At 40.5% G+C, this 24987-nt stretch overlaps 1 protein-coding gene across 4 annotated transcripts in view; it reads left to right on the top strand.

The window, feature by feature from the left end:
• Positions 1-2723: 2723 nt before the first annotated feature.
• Positions 2724-24987, top strand: part of BBS9 (Bardet-Biedl syndrome 9) — a 359579-nt gene continuing 337315 nt past the window's right edge. Inside the window, exons 1-5 of one of the 4 annotated variants that reach the window (XM_088797660.1) lie at positions 2724-4266; positions 5861-5936; positions 11469-11591; positions 16148-16298; positions 20462-20526. In XM_088797660.1, coding sequence (XP_088653786.1) covers positions 11480-11591; positions 16148-16298; positions 20462-20526 — 328 coding nt within the window. In that variant the 5' untranslated portion in view covers positions 2724-4266; positions 5861-5936; positions 11469-11479. Of the gene's footprint in view, positions 4267-5860; positions 5937-11468; positions 11592-16147; positions 16299-20461; positions 20527-24987 lie in introns of those variants that run through there. The other 3 variants (XM_019757307.3, XM_019757306.3, XM_088797661.1) reach the window with 3 other exon arrangements.

Raw genomic sequence — 24987 nt, 5'->3', positions numbered from 1 at the left:
TGGCGGCGGCCGAGCGCTGAGGATGCCGGCAGTGGGAACCTGGGAGCCCTTCCCGTCGCCAGGGACCTCTCCGGACCCGGCGCCTACCCTCGCGGTCTCCAGCCCTGGAGGCCAAGGAACCTGGGCAGGTCATCTTTGTATCCCTCCAGTGGCTGGACAGACAGGAGCTGCTCCTTACTTGTTAACAGGATTCATGCAGTTTTGGAGAAAGGAAGGCTCTCCATAGGAATTCTCCAGTTTTCTAGAGCATCCGATCCCTGGTTAAAACAGTGTGTATTGTATTTAGAAAAGTATATGTGCTGGAAATGAAAAGCTAACATACACTGATCGCTTTTTATGTGTTGGTCATTGTGTTAAGTCCTTATAAGAGTTGATTTAATCTTTACAAACTTAATAAGTACTGTTAATAACTTTATGTATTATTCTAGTTTTATATTAATAGATAAGGAGAAGGAGGCCCAGAGAGAGAAGTGACATGTGGAAGGATGCAGAACTAGTAAGTCTTGGAGCCAGGATGCAAAAGTGTTAGGTGCTTACCTGTTGTCACACAGCAGCATGCCGTCTGTCTCCTCGTGCCTACTCCTAAAAACAAGAGTCTGTGAGACTATTCCTTTCAGGGACATTGCTTCACCTTTATGCCATCTCCTTGTTTGGCCCCAAAGGATGGCTGGCTAGCCAATGACGGGTAAGATTCCTCAAGAAAGGAACGACCTAAGACAAGTACAGTCGTGTGGGAACCACCAGGAGAATTCACGGGTTGATAGAGGTGGGCATGGACCCCCCACATTCCCCCGTCTAAGGAGAGCTTCTGCCTCTGGCTGTATTCCTTCTCACAACCTGCTTGGGAGGTGATTCTAGATGTGATAACATCAGTTCTCCATCTCAGTAAGTTTTCAACATAAAGGTGTGTTGTCCCCTGGGGAGGTACAAACAATAATTATTTATACATCATGGGACTCTCAACAGGCAAGGGTGATTGGTTTGAACCAGTTTTCTGGTATGGTGTATGAGACTCAGACCCTAGAAAAAACAATGCTACTTCCTTGTATGTGCATCAATAAAAGCCACAAGGTGGCTTTTGAGGCTGTGAGACCCTTGGCCCCTGTTTCAAAACTTTCTTGATTTCTGTTTCTTTCTTAACCCTTCGCCGCCCCTTCTCATTCTCTCACTGCCCGTGTTGTGCTGGACGTGACACTTATAGGTTGTGTTTTGAAACCATCTGATATATGATTCTTATTTGTATCTAACGTATGATTTAAAAAAAAATAACATGGGTTGTGTGAGTTCTGCTTTGGGGGGGGGGGGGTTCATGAATCTGCAGTCAGCTGGTGGCTCTTTGGGGTTGGTTGGTTTAGGATGGCTTCACTCATGTGTCCTGGCAATGAGGATGACCTGACAATGTATCTCATCATCCAGGAGTCTTCAACAGGTGATTTACATGGAAGTGGCTGCAATATTTCCAAGAGAAGCACGAGAAGGGAAGCCAGAGTGCATAAGAACTTTTCAAGGTTTTGCTTGCATCATGTTTATATCTCACTGGCCAAAGCACGTCATAAAGACAAATTAAGGTCTAGAGGTGCAGCTGCAAAGTCACATTGCAAAGAAATGTGCAAACAAAAATTGGAAAAAACTACAGCCATTTTTGTAAACTACCACACTCATTAAGAGGAATTGTGGCACCGCTGTTGAAAATAAACTTTTCATGCTATAAATGATAAATAGCATTTCCAGCAAATAATAGTCTTCATATTATCTCACACTGTGAATGAAATAGGTTGGCTATTGCAAGCTTTCAGAAGCTTCTCTTATCATAGGATTTAAAAAAAATTGAGCGTTTACATTTCTTAGAATGTTGAAAAATAAATGAGTAAATTGAGATAACTTTCACTTATTTTCATACAGTATTTTATTCTATTTTAAAAACTTTTATTCCAAGTACAAAGGTAAAACATGGCCATTGAATAAATATTGGAAAACATTGAAAATTGAAAGGAACAATTAAATCTCTCTTAAGTCCACTTAATAGTCACTGTTACAATTTTTGTGAATATTCCAGTATTTTTTGTATATTTTTTCTTTATAAAAATGATACCAAATCTTATTTTTAAAGACTTTTTCTCAACAATATGAACTTGTTTTCAAGTTGAAACATTTCAATCATTTGAATTTTAATAGGGGAATAATAGTATTTTATCATAATTTTCCTAAGCTCCTGTAACTGGCACTCCAAATAATTAATTTTTATTTTTTACATCCAATGTGACGGTTTAATATCAAAGTATTACAAATTAATGGTATTGATGATTTTCATGAAATTCTTTAAGAAATGTGATAATTTAGAATTATATTTTCTAGTGGTAATGTGAATTGGTGGTGAAAAACAGGAACTTAAAATCTAAGCTAAAATCCAGTGAAAAAAGCAAGAACAAAAGTGTCGAGTTTTGTGACTGACAAGTTATACTTACACTGAATTTGAAAGCAAAGATGTATGGACCCTCAGAAAGAAAATCCCTATCAAAGTACTTCTGGTGGCTAACTGGGATCTAATTCAAAAAACAAAAACAAACACAGCCTAGGAGCTTGTGTCTAAACAAGAGCTTCTCAGGAAAGTTTGGCTTCAAGGGAGATGCCTGCCCTGAACTGCCTACCTCCTGCACGGAACTTCCTGCCTGTACTATGTTCTTGTCAGCTGAGCCAGCCTTTATAAAGGAGTTGATGGAATCCTGTTTCAAACAATAGGACTAAGACATTCCCTGTTCGATTTGATGTGTGTGTCTATATCCCTGACCAATCAGAGCAGATCCATTCTGACGAATTAGGACAGTACTTTTTGGACCAAACAGTGAGGATTTGGAGTCCTTATTTGCATGAAGATGGACTAATCAAGGACCCGGGTTGGGGACTTCTTTCTGTAAGTCATCTCATGGTGGGGGGCGGTGGGTTGTATTCTCCCTTGCAGGAGCGGATGGGAGCTGCCCAGCAGGGAGCAGAGCTGTTCGCCCGCCTTGCCCCAGGGACAGCTCTGTGCCACAGCTGCACTGCTTCATAATTGCGCTGTAACTACTGAGCTATTCCACAGCTGTGTTCTCACAGCCCTGCTATATTACAATCCAGCTGTTTGCAGTGAGTAAAGTTTCCTGCTTCACCGCACCCCAAATTGGGGATTCCTGTTGGCGTTGACTTGGTGCCACCCGTTGAAAAGGTTGGAAAATTGACGTTATTTTTATGTTCAATTGTAAAGTTGAACACTTGCATGCCTGCACAGCAGGAAATCCACGCCAAGGTCTATACTAACGCTACCGGCCCCCCCCCACCACGGCTGTCAGTTCCGGCGACCTAGTCCACAGCGCGCCGGGACCGGAAAACACAAGGCGGCTCCCGGAGGATTTGGGCCTGGGGAGCACGCGTCTGCTGGAAAGCCCGGACGCCCCGCCCCTTGTGCGTGAGAGCCTGCCCGGCGGAAAGCTGCACCCACGTGCGCGGCCGGGCGGGGCCGGGGATGGAGCGAGTGGGGTTTCTGCTGCGCCTGCGGCGGAGGCGGGAGGCAGTTCTTTATTAAACTCTGGGTCGTAGGAAGTGTCCAAGGGCTGGAAAGAGAATTTTATTAATTATCTCTCTCTGCTAATGAAGACCAGGCAGTTGTTCATTCCACTCCGCCCAGCAGAAATCTGATTCCAAGCACTACCCTGAAAGTCCTCCAACTTCGGTCCTCCTCAGCCACCGTGGACTACAACTCCCAGGATGCTTCGGGGCTCAGCCATCTGACTTGCGCAGTAGCGTTCGTTGTAAAGTGCTATGACAACAGGGCGTAGATGGCTTGGAGTTAGGCAGGAGTCGGGAGGTGTCCCTTCCGCCGCTGCTGTCCTTTTTCTGCTACATCCCACTCACTGCCTCCTTCATCATTTCCTCCTTTTTGTGAGCAGCAGGACTTGCCGTGTTCTCGTCTGCCTGGTCTGTTACAAGGGATCGATGCTGTTTCCCCTGCTTGTGTCCAGGGGTGACAGAGAAGGGATGCAGAAGAGCTCTTTGGGGGGATCGCTCCAACTCTGGAACTGGCAGTGCTAACTGGTGAGGCTCTTTGCCCAGGACGTGGAACAAGTTGGGCAGGAGAACGAGAGGGGGTAGTGCAGTTAAGGGTTGCTTTTCCCAGCACCCTCCGTTCTTGCTCTCGTCGTCCCGGGGACCCTGGAAGACGTTCTTAAAGGGGAATCTGCGGAGAGAGAGTTCGAAGAAAGGTGGGGCAGGACCCACCTGGTTCGGCCTCAGGTGAGAAAGTATATCCGGTATTGAACACCGGGCACATGAATTCCTTTTCTGAGTTTTATCTTGTGGGCAAGATTGAGCCTCTGATGACATGTAACGGTTTGGGGACATATAGAGTGCTGGGTTTCTTAGGAAGGATGTTTGCATTGAAAACAAAACACAACACAACAGCGAGTACAATGTGTGTGAGGTCCTGTGATCATTTTTGAGAAAGGGTGATAAAAATTTTTAGATTCCATTCAGGACTGTCACGTGGTGCACGAGCATCCTCCTGTGACCAGGACTTGTCAGCAAATGGTCAAAGCAGTTCTCAGCCAGTGACTAAAGTAGGATGCATGTACTAATTCCTCCTAATTCCTTCTCGCAATAGGATTATTGCTTTGCCCTCTCTCTTTTTACACTGCAGACTACAGCAGTTTAGAAGAACCCAACTGATTTATCAGCGTCTCCCTTCCCCAGTCAAGTCCTGTAGTTGACTCAAATTTCCTGGAAAAATTCATAGTTTTGTTTTGTTTTTCTTGCCGTCTCACTTTTACTTAAAAAAAATGAAACCATATTACACCCACACACAACGTGAATATGCTGGAGGGAAAACTGTGGGTCTTGACTAAAGTCTGCCAGAATTCAGAGAGGGAGAGGTTTTCTATCTTAGTAGAAATATGTAAAGAGAGTAACTGGTAATTTGTGTGTGTGTGTGTGTGTGTGTGTGTGTGTGAATAGACTGAACCATTATTTAGAAGAATTTTAAAAAAGAAACTTTAAAAAAATGTGCAGATAATTTACAAGTTATTTATGAGGAATTTAAGGAATTTTTCATTTTGAGTGATTAAATGTAGCTGTTGTCCTTAAATAAAACTCCTTATGTTTATGGTACAACTTAGAGATGGAAACATTCATTCCAGGGGAAAAAAATCCAATATCAATAGTATATAGCAATTTTTACAGTTTTGCATCTTTTTTTTTTAAGATTTTTTTTATTTTTTTTTTTTATTGGGGAAGTAGAACAGGACTTTATTGGGGAACAGTGTGTACTTCCAGGCCTTTTTTCCAAGTCAAGTTGTTGTCCTTTCAATCTTAGTTGTGGAGGGTGCCGTTCAGCTTCAAGTCTTAGCTGTGGAGGGCGCAGCTCAGCTCAGCTCAGCTCAGCTTAGCTCCAGGAGTTGAACCCGCAACCTTGTGGTTGAGAGCCCACTGGCCCATGTGGGAATCGAAACGGCAGCCTTTGGAGTTAGGAGCATGGAGCTCTAACCGCCTGAGCCACCGGGCCGGCCCAGTTTTGCATCTTTTGATGTACGTAACAAGTCTTATCCCTCAGAATAAAGACTTCCAAATATTTCTCAAAAATTATTGAAACATATGAGGTTATAAAAGATCTCTGCTGATTAACAACATTTCAATGAAAGATCATCATCAGTTGTTTGAACTTCAGCCCAGAGGGTCAGATGAGAGTGTGTAGTTTTTGTCTTGCTCAGAACACACTCCGCCACCACGATCATTACTTCCAGGTTACTGTTGACATTTATTGAGTGCTTTGTATGGGTTGGGTGTTGGGCTAAGCAGTTACATGTTTTAAGCCATTTTATCCACCCACCCCCAGAACAATTGGGAGACGAGAAGGTGAGGGACTTGTCTAAGGTGGCACTGCTGGAGTGGGGGTCAGAAAGGGAACCCAGGTCAGTCTGATATCTCCTGTGCTCTTTTTTGCCTTTTGTGACTTGTATCGCAAATTACAACACTGAGCCCTTGTAATATTGTCTCCAAAAGCAACATTCTTCTAACTCTACATGCACCTGTCATCTCTCTTGGACTGGAAGACCTGATTCCTATTTTGCAAAATTTGAGGTGGTACTAGTGTGACCTGGAGAAAGCAAAACTCCAAATATGAACAACAGCAGTGTCAGAGTTTTCGCCTCCTAATTCCGGAATCTGCTTTCTAAACCAGGATTCTTGGGGTTGTCATTGTCTGAGTTGTTTTTCTAGCCATCCTTCCATATAGTAGGATTAGGCCAATGAGGTGTTAAAATATACATATCGTAAATAAAAACTAAATCTGAGTAAACTTGGTGTGGAAGATAACATGTACATATAACTAAGGATTGAAAACAAAGTGTCAAGTGATAAGTACAGAAGAGAATTTCTGGAGAGTAGGGGATGAAGAGATTATCTCCTATTTATTATTCTAATAAGGCATAAGAGATCAATCTTTTGTGACTATTTATAGGTATGTACCTGTTAAAACCTTCAAAGTATTGTTTTCTAATTATCCTTTAAAATTTTAATTAAATGTATAAAATACTGTCCTGCAGATTGAATTTGCAGGGATTAGAATTAATATTCACAGAGTTACAGCTTTTTAGTCTTTGTGGGGTGGCTGTAATTGTTTAGGGCTGTGGAGTAGACAGCCTGGTTTTGGGTGTTATTTCCACCACATCTTACTTGTGACCACTTGGGCAGGTTTCTTAACCTCTCTGTATTCATGGGTAACTGAATAATAGTACCTGTGATTTACTGTGTAGTTCTGTTCTGAAGATTAAAATACTTGCAAAGCACCTAGGACACTACCTGGGACTTAGGAAACGATTAGTAAATTTTAGCTATTGTTTTTCTTTCCAGTGAAGGGAGATGATAGCCATTGAACACCTGAGTTTTGGTTTTTGTTTTTCATTTATAAAAACAGAAAATCATTGAGGAGCTGGAAATCACCATTGAATGAATAGGGAATAAAATACAAATTCTTGTTTCTTATTTCTATTCAAGACAGTTAACTAAACCAAATAAAAATCATTTTAAACACATTAAATTTTTTACTTTTTGGGATACTTTTTATTTGTTTTTGTAACGGAAGAGCCGGGTTTCATGATTGAAAAATGCCCTATTTTTCCTTATTTTCCTTTTTCCTAACCTGCTAGTAACTGACCTCCCTTACCCACTGCGGACCTTAATATCTTAAAGTCAAGGCCTGTTTCTTTCTGAACTTGGAACATGAATTAGCATTTTATGTGTCTTAATTTGCGGTTAATTTTTCTCTTAGTGGGGTGGGATGTTCTTCCAGGAGAAAGGGTAGATTTTACTAACCTCTGAGTTTAGTTTGCCAGCCTATTGTTCTTCTGATAGAGTGGCAAATGTGGCCAAAATACAGGAGTATCCTGCTTAAAAAAAAGTGAAACGTTATTTTATTGTTTCTTATTAAGGGAAATTTTAAACATAAAAAAAAGCTTAAAGAATAGTAAAGTAACTCCCCCATGTATCCAACACCATTTTACTCTTTTCAAAACAACAACCCTATTGACGTACAATTCACATACCATACAAGTCTCCCTTTTAATGTGTACAATTCAGTGTGTCTCTTGTGTATTCACAGATGTGCAACCATCCGTTGTACTGCAATTTTGGAATGTTTTCATCACTCGTAACGAAACCTTTCACCCTTCACCTATAACTCTCCTGTGCTCTCATCCCCATCAGACCTAAGCAACCACTAATTTACTTTCTGTCTCCATGGTTTTGCGTATTGTATACATTTTATGTAAGTGGATTACTAAAATATGGGGCCTTTTGTGACTGGCTTCTTTCTCTTAGTATAAGGTTCATCCATGTTGCGGCAGGTGTCAGTTCTTCATTCAAACACGGGTATCTGGCAACCTTCCGTTGTTCAGACTTGCTATCAAGTCCATCTCTGAAGACTGAGTGGAAAAGAACTCACCTTTGAAATCTATTGTCCTGCAGCCCAAGTTGTCATTTTAAAATTCACCCATTTTTAAGGGGGGAGGGGGGTGGTAGATGAGGGTAAAGAGGATCAAAAATATGGTGATGGAAGGAGAAGTGACTCTGGGTGGTGAACACACAATGGGATTTATAGATGATGTATTACAGAATTGTACACCTGAAATCTATGTAACTTTACTAACAATCGTTACCCCAATAAACTTTAATAAAAAAAATTTACCCATTTTTAGAAAAGGAAATAAATGGTATGCCAGCTTACCACAGATGAGGGTCTTTGGTTTCTTGATTTCTTGGGAGTGGGCCGTGCGCCTTCCTCTACTTCTGCCTTTGAAATCGTAGACAGGCACTTGGGAAACATACTGGGTACTGCTAACCATCAGCTCAAATTGGTGGTTTTCCTATAGTTCACTAACTTTTTAAAGATGTAAGTCCTTATTGTTTAATAAATTATTGTCCACAATGGTACGCGATACCACCTGGGACGTGGGGGAAGCCATCGCAGGATTTTGATGTAATGGAATTTATGCAGTTTTGCTATGCAGGACCCTTATGCTTTGCCCTGGCATGAAAGTCAGTTGGTCAGTTCTTCTCCCTGACCTCTGACTGTAGAGCCCAGTCCTACCTTGAAAGCTTGTGCCTGGTTTCCTCTAGACTTCCTTCCTCCCCCACCCCATGCACCTGTTCCCTTTCTGCATATGCTGCGCATCCTTTCACTGTAATAAATCATAGCCATAATGATGACTATATGTTGAGGGCTGTGAGTCATCCTAGTGAATCACTAAGTGGTACTGAATTTGAGTAATATTCTGCTCTGGGCTGTAAGAGAATGCCGTATCGTCATCCTGGTGGTCCAATAGTATGGCATGTTACAGTTTTCCAATGTATCTGGAGTACATACTGAGAATATGTGGCTTCATTAAATACTGTTACTTCCCTCTCAAATAAAAAAAATCCAATGAAAGTGTAATAAAAGTGTTTATTACATTTTTTGAATACTTGCTGCCAGATTCGAAGTCATCTGGCAACTTTTATGGTTGTGTAGTAGTATTAGTAATAACGAGTGATGCAAATGTTTTTAGGGACCCTCCCACATATATTAAAACTCATACGTTTATTTATCTGCTATATATTTTTCCTTCACTTCCATCAGCACCTTGTTTTTATCTGAGGTGGGCTCCGCCCCCTGCAACTAAGATTGAACACGGCACCTTGAGCTGAGCTGCCTCCCGAATGGCTCAGTTGGTTAAAGTACGGGCTCTCAACCACAAGGTTGCCAGTTTGATTTCTTGAGTCCCGCAAGGGATGGTGGGCTGTGCCCCCCGCAACTAGCAACGGCAACTGGCCCTGATACTAAGCTGCGCCCTCCACAACTAAGACTGAAAGGACAACAACTTGAAGCTGAACGGCACCTTCCACAACTAAGATTGAAAGGACAACAACTTGACTTGGAAAAAAGTCCTGGAAGTACACAGTGTTCCCCAATAAAGTCCTGTTCCCCTTCCCCAATAAAATCTTAAAAAAAAAAATCAAAAGGATAAAAACCATAGCAATGGCTAATGTTTATTGAATACTTATGTGCCAAGTATTGTGCTAATACCTCTGTATTCCTTTTTTAAAACTAAAAGGTTTTATTTTTTAATTGTGGTAAAATATACATAATATAAAATTTGCCATCTTAACAGTTTTTAAGTGTACTATTCAGTAGTGTTGAGTACATTCACATTTTTGTGCAGCCAGTCTCCAAAATTCTTCCTCTTGTAAAACTTAAAATCTATACCTATTAAAGAAAAACACCCCATTTCTTTCTCCCCCCAACCCTGGCAGCCACCATTCTACTCGGTGAATTTGACTACTCTAGGTACCTCATGTAAATGGAATCATGCAGTATTTGTCCTTGCTTATTTCACTTAACATAATGTTCTCAAGGTTCATCCACGTTGTAGCACACATGTCAGAGTTTTCTTCCTTTTTAAGGCTGAATAATATTCCATTTACGTATATACCACATTTGGTTTATCTGTTGATTCGTTGATGGACACTTGGTTTGATTCGGCCTTTTGGCTATTGTGAATAATGCTGCTGTGAACTTGGGTGTACACATACCTCTTCGAGAAGTTGCTTTCAGTTCTTTTGGGTATATACCCAGAAGTGGAAGTGCAGGATCATATGGTAGTTTCTATTTTTAATTTTTTGAGAAACCACTGTGTCCATAGTGGCTGTACCATACATTCTCACCAGCAGTGCACAAGTGTTCCAGTTGCGCCACATCCTTGCCAACACTTGTTATGTTCTGTTTTGTTTTTTTTGGTAACAGCCATCCTAATGAATTGGTATCTCAGTGTGGTTTTGATTTGCATTCCCCTAATGATTATATGTTGAACATTTCTTCATGGGTCTATTGGGCGTTTGTATATCTCCTTTGGAGAAATGTCTATTCAAGTCCTTTGCCCATTAAAATTTTTTTGGGGTTGTATGAGCTCTTTATATATTCTGTGTATTAACCCTTTTTCAGATACATGATTTGCAAAGCTTTTTCTCCCATTCCGTCGGTTGTTCTTTAATCCTCACAACACCGTTCTGACCGTGGTTTTATAGATGAGGAAGCTGACGTATAGAGCAGTTCAGTAACTTTGAGTAGCCCGCCCCTGGTGGCCTGGTTAGTAGAGCCGACTCCACTTGACTGCCTCTAGAGTCCGCACTTTTCACCACCACATGATTCTCAGCTAATTTTTTGACCAGCTTGAAGGCAAGTGGCCATGGTTCTTGTGATTAGCCTAAGTGGAAGGCCTAATTTAAGAAGCAGAAGGATCTACATTTTTTAAAAGTACAGTTGATGCTCATTATTTGCAGATTCCATATTTGTGGGTTTGTCCACTCACTAAAATTTGTTTGTAAGGTGCTTTTGGAGTCATTCATAGTCAGATGCAGAGTGGCAAAAGATTTAGAGTAACTGGATGCATATGTTCCCAGCTGATGTCAAGGCAGCCATTCTCTGCCTTCACGTGTTCCGGTGTCAGTCATTTGATGCATTTTATCTCATTTGCTGTCTCAGCAACTCATTGTGACAGGAGATGCTACAGTCTCCCAATGAACAAACTGAAGGGAAATTAGGTATTTTGCTAAGGAATTATCTGCTAACTAGTGCTGGTAGAATTTGAATCTTGGTCCTCCAAAGAATTATTTTTGTTACTTTGTGGAGTTGTCTACTAAATGTCCCAGAAGAGAGAATTAGCCCAATATAAATGTGTAATTTCTTAGCCTGACTTGCCAATGGCGTAGCAAAATCTCTGATTAATGCTTCCGCTAATTTGGGTTTGTAGTTTCACATACAAGGACAAAATATAAAAAAATTAAAGTTAAAAACAGAAATGTTTTTCTCAAAGTTTTCCATGTTTAATTTGCTATGCCTTAAGAGATGCTTAATTCACAATTCATGGTGCGAAGTGGATTTTTATTATAAATACATGTTTTCTTTTTAGAGTGGACAAAAATGTCTTTATTTAAAGCCCGTGATTGGTGGTCTACTGTTCTGGGAGAAAAAGAAGAATTTGATCAAGGCTGTTTGTGTTTGGCTGATGTTGACAATACAGGAAGTGGGCGAGGTAAGTAACATATGCCCATGCATCTTGAAGCAAATCTTTACAGAGATGAAATCAAAACGATGTTCTTTTTAAATGTGTATGTTATAGAACTTAAGTGAACTGTCATAATTTTGCCCTAATTTTGAAGGTACTTTTCCTGATATTGAGGTAGCACACTGATAAATACAATTCTTACTTTTGTTTAGTTGTTTGGGTTTTTCCGGTTTGTTTTGATTCTGTCATTTTATTTGATGGAACTCAGAAAAATATTATAAGGCATCATTTAATTTGTTGCAAAATTAGCATAGAGCTAGAAAAATACAGAGGGAGCCAAAAAAAAAGATACATATTTTAAGGAAGGAAAAAGCTGTATTAAAATTGTAATACTCAATATATACCGAAAACAAAAGATGAATGCAAATCACGTGTATGTATTTTTTTGGCCCCCTCCTGTTATTTTGAATTCTGAAATTTTTTTTTTTTTAGAAATTATTTGAAAAAAACTTACATTCTTTTTAAATTGAATCTGAAAGCCAGTCATATCAGAATGGAGAAATTACGCTAGCTCTACTTGTTGGTAGAAAACAATTGTTAAATCATTGCTTTCATTTTCATGTTATGATACTAGAATGAACATTCTATCTTATTCTTGTATTATTTGCTCCTCTTTGCATCTTCACATTTTTAGAAGTGGTCTTTAGAATATTTTAGTTCTATATCACTGCTATTTGAAATTTGTATTTGGTTTTAATGATTTATAGTCATGAGCTTTTTTTTTTGGTAATCCAGAGAGTCATTGGTCTCTTAAAAAGAATGCTTATTACAGTAGAATCATTCCTTTGTTCAGTGTATATAAGTATTGTCCCCTTACATTTTTCTTTATTCTGTTTTTCTTGCCTATAAAGAAAACAGTAGAATCTGGGGGACAAGGTGAAAGGAGAAAATTCTATTGGCAAGGAACAGTGGGAGGGCTGCAGTGTACTGAGCACCTACTAAGTTGTTTCTAAGGCAAATCTGGGCCCTGCCTTCCCATTGCTAGGACATGGGGAGGCCTTCTATTCTGAGACTGTCCTGGGAAGCTCCTCAAAGATTGTCAACTCTGCCTCCACTTGTTTGTTAAAACTTGATTCTCCTTTTATTCGGGAACATAAGAAACTAATATAATATTGTATGTTACCTATATTTTAGTAAAAATCTTTAAAAAAAAAGTCATGCCACGAAAATACCGACCAGACAGAGCAATTTCAAGCTGAGCCATCTAAAGCTCAGCTTGGTTGGAAACTGTACTTACTGACGGTCTGAATAACATACTGTTCACTCACTATTTCTATTAGAGCTCCTCACTGCGGTGCCACCTGTGGGTTACCAATATGCTGAAATGTTGTGCCCCCCCCCCCCCCAATTCATGGCCAGCTGTGAGCAGTTTCCTCTATTTTCCCAAGCATGCTATACAAAAAGCATCCTGTGTGTGTGTCCCACATAGAGAAAAAAACCACTGGTCATTATTTCTCAAAGCCTGGACCACGTTGCATCATAATAGTCTATGGTGATTATTATATGGGAAGATTTCCTATCCTGGATGTACAAGATCCTATAAGAGCATGTTCTGTGGGGGTTAGGTGGATTGAACGGGGTTTGGGGATTTGCATTTTTCGCATGCTCCAGTGCTGAATGGTGGCACACTGAAGTTGAAGAGTTGTTACTGTTGATCTCATGGAGTGAAGGGTTAATGAGAGCGGTTCGGGACATGCTCTGTTTGAGACAGAAGTGTCTAGCAGGCAGAATAGAGGTAGGGATTTGGGAGTGAGCAGCATGCTGGTTGTATTTGAGGCCCTTAAAATGGGTGAAAATGTAGAGAGAAGGTGCAGTTAGACGGAAGGAACCTTTTGACCATAACCTGGAAAATATGAGCATTAAAGGGGGAGATTGGGAAGGGTAGTCAGCAATACAAGGTGTGAGCAAAAGATATGGTGAATGTTTTTAAAAAAGTTATTACAGAAAAAGACACATTGCCGTTAATCTCCCTCAAAATACTTCCCCTCGCTTCGAACACACTTATCCCACCGTTCTTGCCACTTTCTGAAGCAGTTCTGGAAATCCTCTTGTGTGAGTGTCTTTATTTCATCCTCTATCATGACAACGCTCCCTGTGACATATCACTTCTGGTACGGCAATTTCTGTCACATAAAAATATTACGGTGTGTCCTCATCCACCTTATTCACTGGATCTGGCACCGTGCGACTTCTGGCTCTTCCCCAAAGTCAAAACAACCATGAAAGGTGAACATTTTGAATTGTTTCAGGACATTGAGGCAGCCAGGACAGCACAACTAAAGACACTCACAAAAGAGGACTTCCAGAACTGCTTCAGAAAGTGTCAAGAACGATGGGATAAGTGTGTTCGAAGTGAGGGGGAGTATTTTGAGGGGGATTAATGGCAATGTGTCTTTTACTGTGATAATTTTTTTTAAATTTAAACACTCACCATATTTTTTGGTCACATCTCGTAGATTCAGAGAAGAGCAGGCAGACAGGTGGGAGGACCAGTTGGACTGGTACCTGGGGGGTGAGGTTTAGTGACATGAAGACTGAAAAGTTTCCATGGCGCTTAGCAGCAAGTGGTTCATCAGTGTCTTTGGTGAAGGGTGGATGAGTGGGCACAATGCTTATAAAATCTAGATTTTCATTGCGTGAAGGAGGGGGAGATGGGGAAGACTGAGTGTTCATAGCCCTTTAAAGAAATTTCACTGTGAAGGGGAGAAGTGAAGGGGATGACTGGGGACAGTGTAGGATCAAGAGAAGTGGGAAAAATTCAACGTGTAGCATGGAGGATACAACTGATAGAGAAGGGACCCAGAGAAGATAGTCAGAGATGGGATCAGGTGCGCAGGTATCAACAGAAGGGCTACCTTGGACATGAGAACTTTTTTCAGTGTGACAGAAGGCAAGAAGGTAAGAATGGGTACAGATGAAGTGAAGTTTGCAGGTCAGGTTGGGAAGTTGGTGCAGTAATGCCCGTTGACCTTTGCTTTCTTTGCGGTGATCAGAGAGTGAAAGGATGGTATTAGGTATCTTGAAATTGTTTTAGGTGAAGCTGACTTGATACACGGAAGAAGGATTCCTCCCTAATCATGAGCTCCCAGTTGAATTTAGACACCATGCATTTAAAGTGGTACCTACTTTCCTGCTCTTCTCAATTCAAGATTCAGACTCTTGAGAGAGATGGTGAGAGTGCAGTTGAGAGAGTCTGCCTGGTCCAGCTGAGATTACATGCCAAGCTGTGGCCTGGATGGAGAGTGCATTACAAGGATCCGAGTAGAAAACACATCAGGCTGACTGAAAAGGAGCTCCTACGTCGATCTTTTAGCTACTTAGCATTTATACCTCATCTGGGGCAACTGCACATATGTGGTCTCACTTGGCTGCAGTGGGAGATTGCCATGGCACCTGCTTGCTGCCTCAGAGGCACTTTCAGGGAGTGCTGGCTGGTTAAGACCGGGGTCTCTGGGTCATATCCCTTTCTCTTGTCATTCGTTCATAACCACGTTCCAATCTCCTGCCTCTAAACGAAGAGGTACGTACAATCCATATTCACAACCTATGTATATATCAGTGAGGAAAAGAAGAGAAGGAAAAATTTTAGAAAATTAAGATGAAAGAGTAGGAAAAATTGTATGGTGACATAAAGAAGTCATGGTGGGGGCTGCCTTCTGTTCACCAGGCAGTGTAATTGCTACTATTTTTTCCCCCCATCTTGACTAGCAGAGCAGACTCCCTGTGAGGCCTCCAGGATCCTTCTCTGCCTCTTCCAGCTCCTGGTAGTACCAGCCCCTCCTTGGCGTGTGGATGTGTCACTGCAATCTCTGCCTCTGTTGTCACATGGTCATCTTGTACGTCTCTGTGTCACATGGCATTCTGCTCCCTCTGTCCCAGTTTCCTCCTCTTATCAGGATACAGATAGAGTCCTGTCATACACCTACATGACTGCGACCTCATCTTAACTTGATCACATCTGCAAAGGTCCTATTTCCAAATAAAGTCACAGGTACTGGGGGTTAGGACTTTGACATATCTTTCGGGGGGACACAACTAAACCCTTAACACCTACCATTTCCCCCTTTTGTACCCAGGACTAGATAGTGTTCATCAGAGGACTCTAACTAGGGAAGCCTCAGAATCCTTTTTAATACAGCATGTTCGGCAGCCACAACCAGCTCTAGAGTTGACAATCTGATTAAATCAGTTTACCTTAACTAGTCCTTTGATAAAAGGGCTTGTTTTTGACTGAGTTAAATTATGATTACTGATACCAAATCAAGGCTTAGGGAAGAATGTAATATGTTAGTACATTTGAATATTGGTAAACGTAAACCTATTTTTGAAAAGCTATATGGTATTAAAGTAAGTTCACTTTAATTACATCTTCTGATGGCAGATCGGGTTTTGTATATGAAGCTAGATTCAATTCTTTTAAGTTTTAGATTTCTCTTGTAGACATTAGAAAGTTTACTTCCAAAGAAATTTTGTCACTAATGTTTGTTTCTTCCTATATCTTTTTTTTAAAATTCTCTCTACAGATAAAATAATTGTGGGTAGCTTTATGGGTTACCTAAGAATCTTTAATCCCCATCCTGTGAAAACAGGAGATGGAGCTCAAGCTGAAGATTTGCTTCTAGAAATGCATCTACGAGATCCAATACTGCAAGTGGAAGTTGGAAAGTTTGTTTCGTAAGTACAGCCCACACATTCTAGTATTTTTTCTTACTTGGCATATATTTATCCCCTGCTATATCACTTTTTTAGATTCTTCAAGGAAAAAAAGAATATTCATGAATTCAGTATATTTTCAGGATATTGTCACTTAGGTGTTCCTCATGTACTAGACTTTTTTTTTTTTTTAAAGATTTTATTGGGGAAGGGGAACAGGACTTTATTGGGGAACAGTGTGTACTTCCAGGTCTTTTTCCAAGTCAAGTTGTTGTCCTTTCAATCTTAGTTGTGGAGGGCGCAGCTCAGCTCCAGGTCCAGTTGCCGTTGCTAGTTGCAGGGGGCACAGCCCACCATATCTTGCGGGAGTCGAACTGGCAACCTTGTGGTTGAGAGCCGGCGCTCCAACCAACTGAGCCATCTGGGAGCTCAGTGACAGCTCAGCTCAAGGTGCCATGTTCAATCTTAGTGGTAGGGGGTGGAGCCCACCATCCCTTGTGGGAGTCGAGGAGCTGAACTGGCAGCCTTGTGGTTGAGAGCCCACTGGCTCATGTGGAAATCGAACCGGCAACCTTCAGAGTTAGGAGCATGGAGCTCCAACTGTCTGAGCCACCAGGCTGGCCCCAACATTTTGAAAAATGTGGAAACCTGTACTTTTAAGATAGGATCATTTAGGACTTTTAAAAAAATAGTAACAGACCTAAGATGCCTGATAGATTAGAAGCTTAAAGGAAAAGAGTTTTGAAAATAACCAAATAAAGAAATGGAAAGTATTCACTTAAAAACCCAATGCCCAGGTTACATAAATATCTCTTTAAATAGACAAAGTAGCAGTTATGCTATTTGCTATATAAATTTGAAGCTTTAAAATGAATTACTTATTTGTGGTAGAGAGGTTCTTAGTTTCTTAAAAGAAGCCAGCTCAACCCATAAAGTAAGTCTTCCCCTTACAAGAACTTTGTTTCAAATTACTTTACACTTTTAAAATTAATTTATTTTAGAAAACTGTTTATTAGTTTGTATTTTGTTTAATATATTTGCTTTTTATTTACTAATGATATTGCGGATTGTATCTTATTTTAACAGGTGAATTTTCTTAAAACTAAGCTGTATTTCTTTTTTTTTTTAAATTAAATTTATTGGGGTGACATTGGTTAATAATATTATATAGGTTTCAAGTGTACAACTCTATAATACATCATCTATATATTGCATTGTGTACTCACCACGCGAAGTCTAGACTCCCTCCATCACCATGTATTTGACCCCCTTCACCCTCTTCACCTCCCCCAACCCCTCCCCCTCTGGTAGCCGCCATGCTGTTGTCTGTGTCTGTGAGTTTGTTTGTTCATTTGTTGCTTTCTATTTTATATCCCACATATGAGTGAAATCGTATGGTTCTTGTCCTTTTCCATCTGATTTACTTTGCTTAGCATGATACGAGGTGTGATAAAAAGAATACGGTGTTTGTTTAAATAAAAAAAATTATTACAGTAAGGAGGGAGGGGAGTGGTAGATGAGGGTAAAAGGGATCAAATATATGGTGATGGAAAGAGAACTGACTCTGGGTGGCGAACACACAATGTGATATATGTAGATGATATAGTACAGAATTGTATACCTGAAATCTGTGTAAATTTACTAACAATTGTCACCCCAATAAACTTTAATTAAAAAAAATTATTATAGTAAAAGACGCATTGCCATTAATCCCCCTCAAAATACTCTCCTTCGCTTCAAATACGCTTATCCCATCGTTCTTGCCACTTTCTGAAGCAGTTCTGGAAGTCCTCTTTTGTGAGTGTTGTTAGATGCTCTGTCATGGCTGCCTCAATGTCCTGAATCATTTTCAGTTTGAGGAAGAGTCAGAAGTCACATGGTGCCAGATCCAGTGACTAAGGTGGATGAGGACACACCGTAATGTTTTTGCTGTGTGTCAGAAGCCATGTGTGACAGGGAGCGTTGTCATGATGGAAGATGAAGTAAAGACACTCACGAAAGAGGACCTCCAGAACTGCTTCAAAAAGTGGCAAGAGCAATGGGATAAGTGTGTTTGAAGTGAAGGGGGAGTATTTTAAGATGGATTAATAGCAATGTGTCTTTTATTGTAATACATTTTTAAAATTTAAACACTCATCGTATTTTTTGATCACACTTCGTACTCTCAAGATCCATTCATGTTACCGCAAATGGCAGTGTTTCATCCTTTCTATGTAAGCTTGTGTTTCTTAATCATTTATAAGAGTATCCATTGTGAAAAGTTACGTAGGCAGAGGTGGTCTTGTTTTCCCCCCACCTCTTCTTTTTGAGCCCCTTTTGTCTTAAGTCTGGAAGTGCCCTTGAGCTCTGGGTTTTGGTCCCCTCCATTTACTCACCATAAGTTATTCATCTCAGCTTCCATTTATTCAGGGCCCTGACTCCTGCTAGAAAAACCTGAACAACCACTCCTGACCATTAGCTTTCTTCTTATGCTATGTTTCATTCTGATGGGCAGCTGCTTCATGGATGCAATAGGCCAGGGCACAAAGTGGGCCTTTGATGCACTATGACAGGCTAGATAGGGGGGAGTTTGTGAGAGACATGGTTGGTAAATATCTGCTCCATCTAAAAGCTGCTGATGTCAGGGTGCCCACTGTGTACTCGGCATGTATTAGACATGATGGATTTATAAAGGAGACAGAAGGATTCTTGCCTCTAGAAAGCATTTTTACCTTTTTGTTTTTTTCAAAAGTGAAAGGCTGTCACAATCATTCTGTACAGTAGTAGTCCTAAGTGTGGCCTTTGTCTCTGAGGTCACTTGTTGGAAGGAAGGTTAACATTAGTGAGTGGATACTGTGCTAGTATTTACTAGTACTTATCTATATGATGTGATCTGCATTTAGAGATATGGAAAACTGGCAGGAGCTCAGAGCTTTAGATGGTCACACAGCCAGGATTCAGACGCAGGTCTGCCTGACTCCACGCTTTACTGTCTTTCCATGGCGTCTGTTCTTTTCCCTTGGAAAAATTGTTCTGAGTGTTCAGGGCACGTAATACAATTTTTTGAAGGTAATATTGATTATGTGATAGTTGCGTATATTTGTATTTTCCTGTAGTAGAGTGAGTGAGTGGTGAATATTTATATATTCATCATAACAATATTTTTCAGGTAATATCTCATATACTTCTAATTTTGTAAGCGAGAGACTAATACTCTGAAAGATTAAACGATCAGACAAACATCCAGGTGCAAAGTCAGGACCCTAACCCAGGTCTCAGGTTTCCATTACAGTCCTAGTTTAGAACAGAGTCTGTAGAACAGAGGTCATACACTGGAGGCCTGCTTGCAGATGTGTTTAAATTGTAAAGAGTTGCCAACATTTGAGAAGCAGGAGCTTTCACATAAAATCCCTGCATTCTGGCTTTTCTTGGGGGGAAAAAAAGTGGCAATTTGGCCACAAGCCCAGAACTGAATAGTAGTCGCCTCCTTTAGTCTGGCCCCAGTTTCCAGTTGATCACAGCCATTTACACCTTTTCCTCATTCATATCCACTGTCTTGGCCGTTGAAGACTTTGAATTTAGGATTTCTAGATGGCGCCTTGTCTCTGGAAATCATTTGATAGGGGCTGGGAAGTGAAGTGGTGACAGTGGCTGCTTATTTCTATTTGAGATGTCGTGCAAACTGAAATATTTTCAATACCTATAATAAAATTTCACAGCTATGGTAAGTGCCATTTAAAATCATCACTATCATTTAATAATGGTTAGCGTTCTGTGGTGCTTTATACTTTACAAAGCGCGTTCATATGATTTTATTTCATTTAAGTGAACCTCTTATTTTCCAAAAGAGGAACCGGGCTCAGAGAGATTAAGTGACTTGCTTAAGGTCACAGGTGAATTAGCAGAGTCAGGACCTGACTTGGATCTCTTTATTGTGGCAGAGCTTGAGGTGACTCTTTCTGGAAGGTTCCCTGGGCTTCAATCTGAAGTCAGCTCCTTGAGTCAGTGTCCTTGAGCCTCTGGGATTGTCAAGCTTGCTGTTTGTTGTTACCTTTATTTTTGAGTTTAGAATGTGATCTAGTGAATTGTTTCATTTACTCATGCTAGGCTGTGGTTATAATCTCTTTTAAAAACTATTCTACTTTTTTTTTTTGGTTACATCTGAAACTAATATTTAAACTTTTAAAACTTTCCCCATTTTTCAGAGGTACTGAAATGCTTCATTTGGCTGTGTTGCATTCTAGAAAACTTTGTGTCTACTCTGTCTCAGGTAAGAAACATTTTTTTCTCATGTAGAATTTGTATGAAACACTGGGATTCTTAATATTACAAAAAAATAGATATTCTCTAACGTTGACTTGGCAGAGAACACAAAACGTTAGGTTGAAGTTTTTCTTATCTTGGTTAGCATTTTCCCATTTTCATCTGTTCTTCCAGATACTTGGGCTATTATATTTTCTTGGCCTGCTATTTTTCCTTCTGAAATTTCCAGCAGAGGGTTCCTTGTTATTTCCTTCTTCCCAGGAATTGTGTCCAGTGTTGCTGATGACTACTAGAGGCCAATTCTGGGTATTTAGGACACTTGAGTCTTAAGAAATGTCCAATAGCCACAACAAAACTCATTAGATGCTGCGTCATAGTGGTTTAAAGTACGTTTTCTTTGGTGAACCTCACGTGTCCTCTCTTTACAGTTTCAGTTTCTTAACTTTTGGTTGTCTTTACTCAATCAGACCTTAAGGCACTTATTTGAGGCTTAATTAGGTTTCATTCTCTGACACTGCTCTGTGGGTCCAAGTAGGGTAGTTAAATGTAGTTTGGTTTCAGCATTTTGGCCCTTATTAAATATAAAAGTTAACTTTAAAATTTTTGTTTAGTTATTAGATAAGTTTTAGTTTAAGTCGAGTAATTTTTATGGACATCAATATTGGGATATCAATATTGGATATCAATTATGGGTACAGTAGAGCTAAGAGTCCAAGCGGCCTATTCCTTGTTCAAAAGATACTCTCCTTAGGAGTTCGCCGTAAGTGATAGCTTCTAAGATTTAAATATTTCACATACATTCTCTTGATTTGGGCTTTCTTTTGTCTTTTGCTTTTAATTTGAATGATGATTTGTATTTATTGTCACTGAGCTGGATATTCTTAGGCAGCTTTCTGGGATGGAGAACTGTTAGATTCTTCAGGTGGCCTGGCAACCTGGCATATAGTATATGGTAGGCATCCTTGTGGGATGAATAAGTGAGTTAACTTCTGGATAGTGCTGAGGCAGTTGGCTCATTCTTACTGTCTATGTGTTGTTTTCGTCCTTCTTTTCCTTCTCTGTTACCATCACTCCCTTTTCCACTCTCCACATGAAAGGCCCTATATACCGTGTTTCCTCGAAAATAAGACCGGGTCTTATATTAATTTTTGCTCCAAAAGACACATTAGAGCTGATGGTCCGGCTAGGTCTGATTTTCAGGGAAACATGGTAGTGCCTCTCCCCGTCTCTGTTAAACATTCTCATTGGTTTCACAGAAAACAGTGCTCCTCCTAGTGACAGGGCTAATACTTAGTGTTCCAGAGTGTGGGGACAGAGCCCTAGAGAGCAGTTTCCAGGCTCTCGACCTCACGTGGAAAGGTGCTGGCTCAGCTATTAGATGGCCATCAGCTGTAACCAGTTAGCCATTAGCCACTGATATAACTGCTGTGGCTATGCTGGCAAGCACAGACTGTGACTAGTAAGTGGGGTTAGCAAGCACGGATGGCGGATTGCGGATCATGTGGATCCTACTTCCTGTGTCTCGCCCTGCCGCCAATGAGACTAGGGTGCAAGAAGACCCCTCGTTGGGGTACTGGCAGATGTTTGCTTTTGTGTCTCGACCAGCCACCATCAAGAATATAGTGGTATGAACCCCCTATCTATGGCTCCATTGTTGTTCCTTTTTGGCCTCACCATATTCTGTGTCCACCTGCCGAGAGCGGGACCAGAGACCCTGCATTACACAGAGTAAATGGAGAAGGCATGATAAAGGCTGCCTTACTCATGATTCTGGTGGTTCCTGTTTTCCATCATAAGCCTGTTAACTGCGCATGATAGTTGACTAACTGGGTTACGCAGGCGATGGAGGAAGAGAGCCTGCCCTTGGTCAGCCCTGAAAACTTCTTGGAGAATTGGTCCCTTTTGGAGGCTGCAAGGGGACTCTAAAAGGGCAGGAGAGGGAAACATCATGGAAACTAGAAGTGAGGTTAGACTCTTGGCCTTCCCTAGTCCTGTTTGAACAATGGCCCAGAAAGACACAGGCCTCTGGAGCTCCACTCCAGCCTAGGGGCTAGGCTAGCGATGCATGTATGTACCAAAAAAGCCTACGGGAAGAAACTGGCGTGTTCGCTCACAACTTGTTTATGAGACATGGGCATGTATCCTCCTTCAAATTAGTCTTGACAATGGAAGTGATTTGTCACAGGAATGGTGATTTTATCGCTCTTTTATTCTTTGTATTCATTTATAAGCTTTGTATTCTCTGGGGGGGAGTTCTCCAAACTCCATTTCCTCATACCCACCTCTTTTCCCTTCTGTGTCTCTCATTTCTTCAGCGTCTTAGAATATTCATAGTCTGGCAATTTGTATATTATTCCTGGCATGGCTTAAATTGAGAAGCAGGAAAGTTAATGTTTTGGTTCTCTTGAAAATGTTTCTTGAGGCTCCAGATTGAACTTTTACCTAGCGTTTACTGTAACAGGGGAAGCATAAACATTTTCTAGTTTAAGTAAAACCACTGGTGTCAGCAGATGAAAGTGTTAGCTGAACTTGACAGCCTAACCCCTACTCTCCTCCCCTCTCATATATTTTTTGTTTTCTTTTATATGCTGTGTACTTCTGAAAAAAGGGTTGAGGTAAACTAGAGGAGATCCCCTGGAGACACCAGACACCCCTTTATAGTCACTGGCTACTGTGCTGACTTCTTTTTGGTGGGTGATCTATCATCAAAAGCTTGCTAAATATAGAGAAACAGCAGGGTCTTGCTGACCTAAAGTTACCCCATCTTATCATAGTCGGGTACAGGAACAGCATCACATGGCATCTCAGATTCTTTTCTGATGGGCTTCAGGTTCCGAATAACTGGTTACAGATGTGTGAGCTTAAGCCATACTGATTATGTTCTCTTATATATTCTTTTCCAAAACTTGTATACTTCTCAACAAGCATTTACTAAGCATTTGACATATTTATAGAATTCTAATGTTTGCCATGAGAGGGCAAAAACATGTGGTTCTTTACTTTTGACAAACTTATATAATCGAATTTGGTTATTGAACATAATGAGCCTTTTAACTTACTCTGTAATGGCTTTTATTTCATTGAACATCATTCAAGTTCTCAGTAGTTATCTAAAATTGCACCAGAAACTTGTCAAGGTGACCTTTGATTTTCCATAGAATTTTTTTTTTGTATATTGGACCTTATTTAAATAAGGCCAAAAGCACAAATGTTCTAAAATCCACTTACTTTCTAATTGATGAAGCTTTATATTAATTTTAGCAATATGTAGACTATCGTTATAGATATCCACTTACTCTATTCAGTCTGTGTATCCAAGGGCAAAACCTATGTAAGGAATTTTAATCTATGTCATTGATGCTTCTTTAGAAAAAAGAAAATGGCAAGAAATTTTAGCTTTTCAAATATTACCTTTATTCCAGGGTGGTATTTAAGGAAGACAAAATACATTGTCTCTTGTTCTCCATAGTTGTTCTACCACGCTTTAAAGTGCTATCACCTGAAATTTAAAAATTTACCAGTGCATGTAGCACTTTTTCACAACACAAATACAGTGTCATTTTGTGCCAGGTTTGCTTACACATTGACTGCTGAACCCTGTGTCCCTGACTCTTCAGCAAGCAGGCGTGTGTAAATGCTCTCCTTCCTCCAAGGGGCTGCTCTGGTTTTAAGTGCAGAATGAAATTTGTAGTTTCTCTAGGGACAAACCGAATGTTTCTTGGAGGCTAGAATGCTAGAACTCTCCTTTGTGAGTTACTTAGTTAGTGGTGGTTTTGTTTTTTCCTCTTTCTTTGCCCGTGTGGCTAGTATGGTTGTGATTCCCTCTTAGCTCCCCCGGCCCTTACTGTTTTTTACTACCACTTAGATTCCAGAAAGCTTTCATCTCCTGTCAGGGTGAGCTGGCAAATTTGAGTCGTTCTCTTTGTTTTTCTATTGTGTTGGTCTGTGAATTCTGTTGTTACCATGTTCACAGGCATAGATCTGTGTAGAAGTGATTCTCCTCCAAGAAATTCTCCCCCGTTATTCTTTTTCAACCCTCCACCTTCCAAATGAGGAAGAGAAGGCTAGGCTGAGAAAGGTGGAGGTGGACGTGACACATTCTTTCATGCTGCTTTTTTTGGGGAAAGTTGTCATTGGCTTACCAAGTTCCCTGAAGATCGTTACGTGACGGACAACCAGGTAACAGGATATACATAGTGCTGGCTGGCTCTAACGACCGAGTTTGCATACTGGGTCCTTTATCAGCTGTGTGATTTTGGGGGGAATTTCTTAAATTACTTTGAACTTAAGGTATCTCAGTTCTACCACGGAAATAGGAATATTTCTATTCATACAACCTCAGCGTATGTTGGTTAATCCTTTTGGACAAAAAACGAAAAAATGCTCATGTATAAATATGTATACACATATATAGAGACAGACATGCTCGTATACATGTAGATTATGTTAATGATCTAATGCTCTACAG

Source organism: Rhinolophus sinicus, chromosome 4, assembly GCF_057876585.1.
Source record: "Rhinolophus sinicus isolate RSI-liver-muscle chromosome 4, RSI-T2T, whole genome shotgun sequence".
In the NCBI taxonomy this organism is placed as follows: domain Eukaryota; kingdom Metazoa; phylum Chordata; class Mammalia; order Chiroptera; family Rhinolophidae; genus Rhinolophus; species Rhinolophus sinicus.
This window is presented reverse-complemented; position numbering and strand designations above follow the sequence as displayed.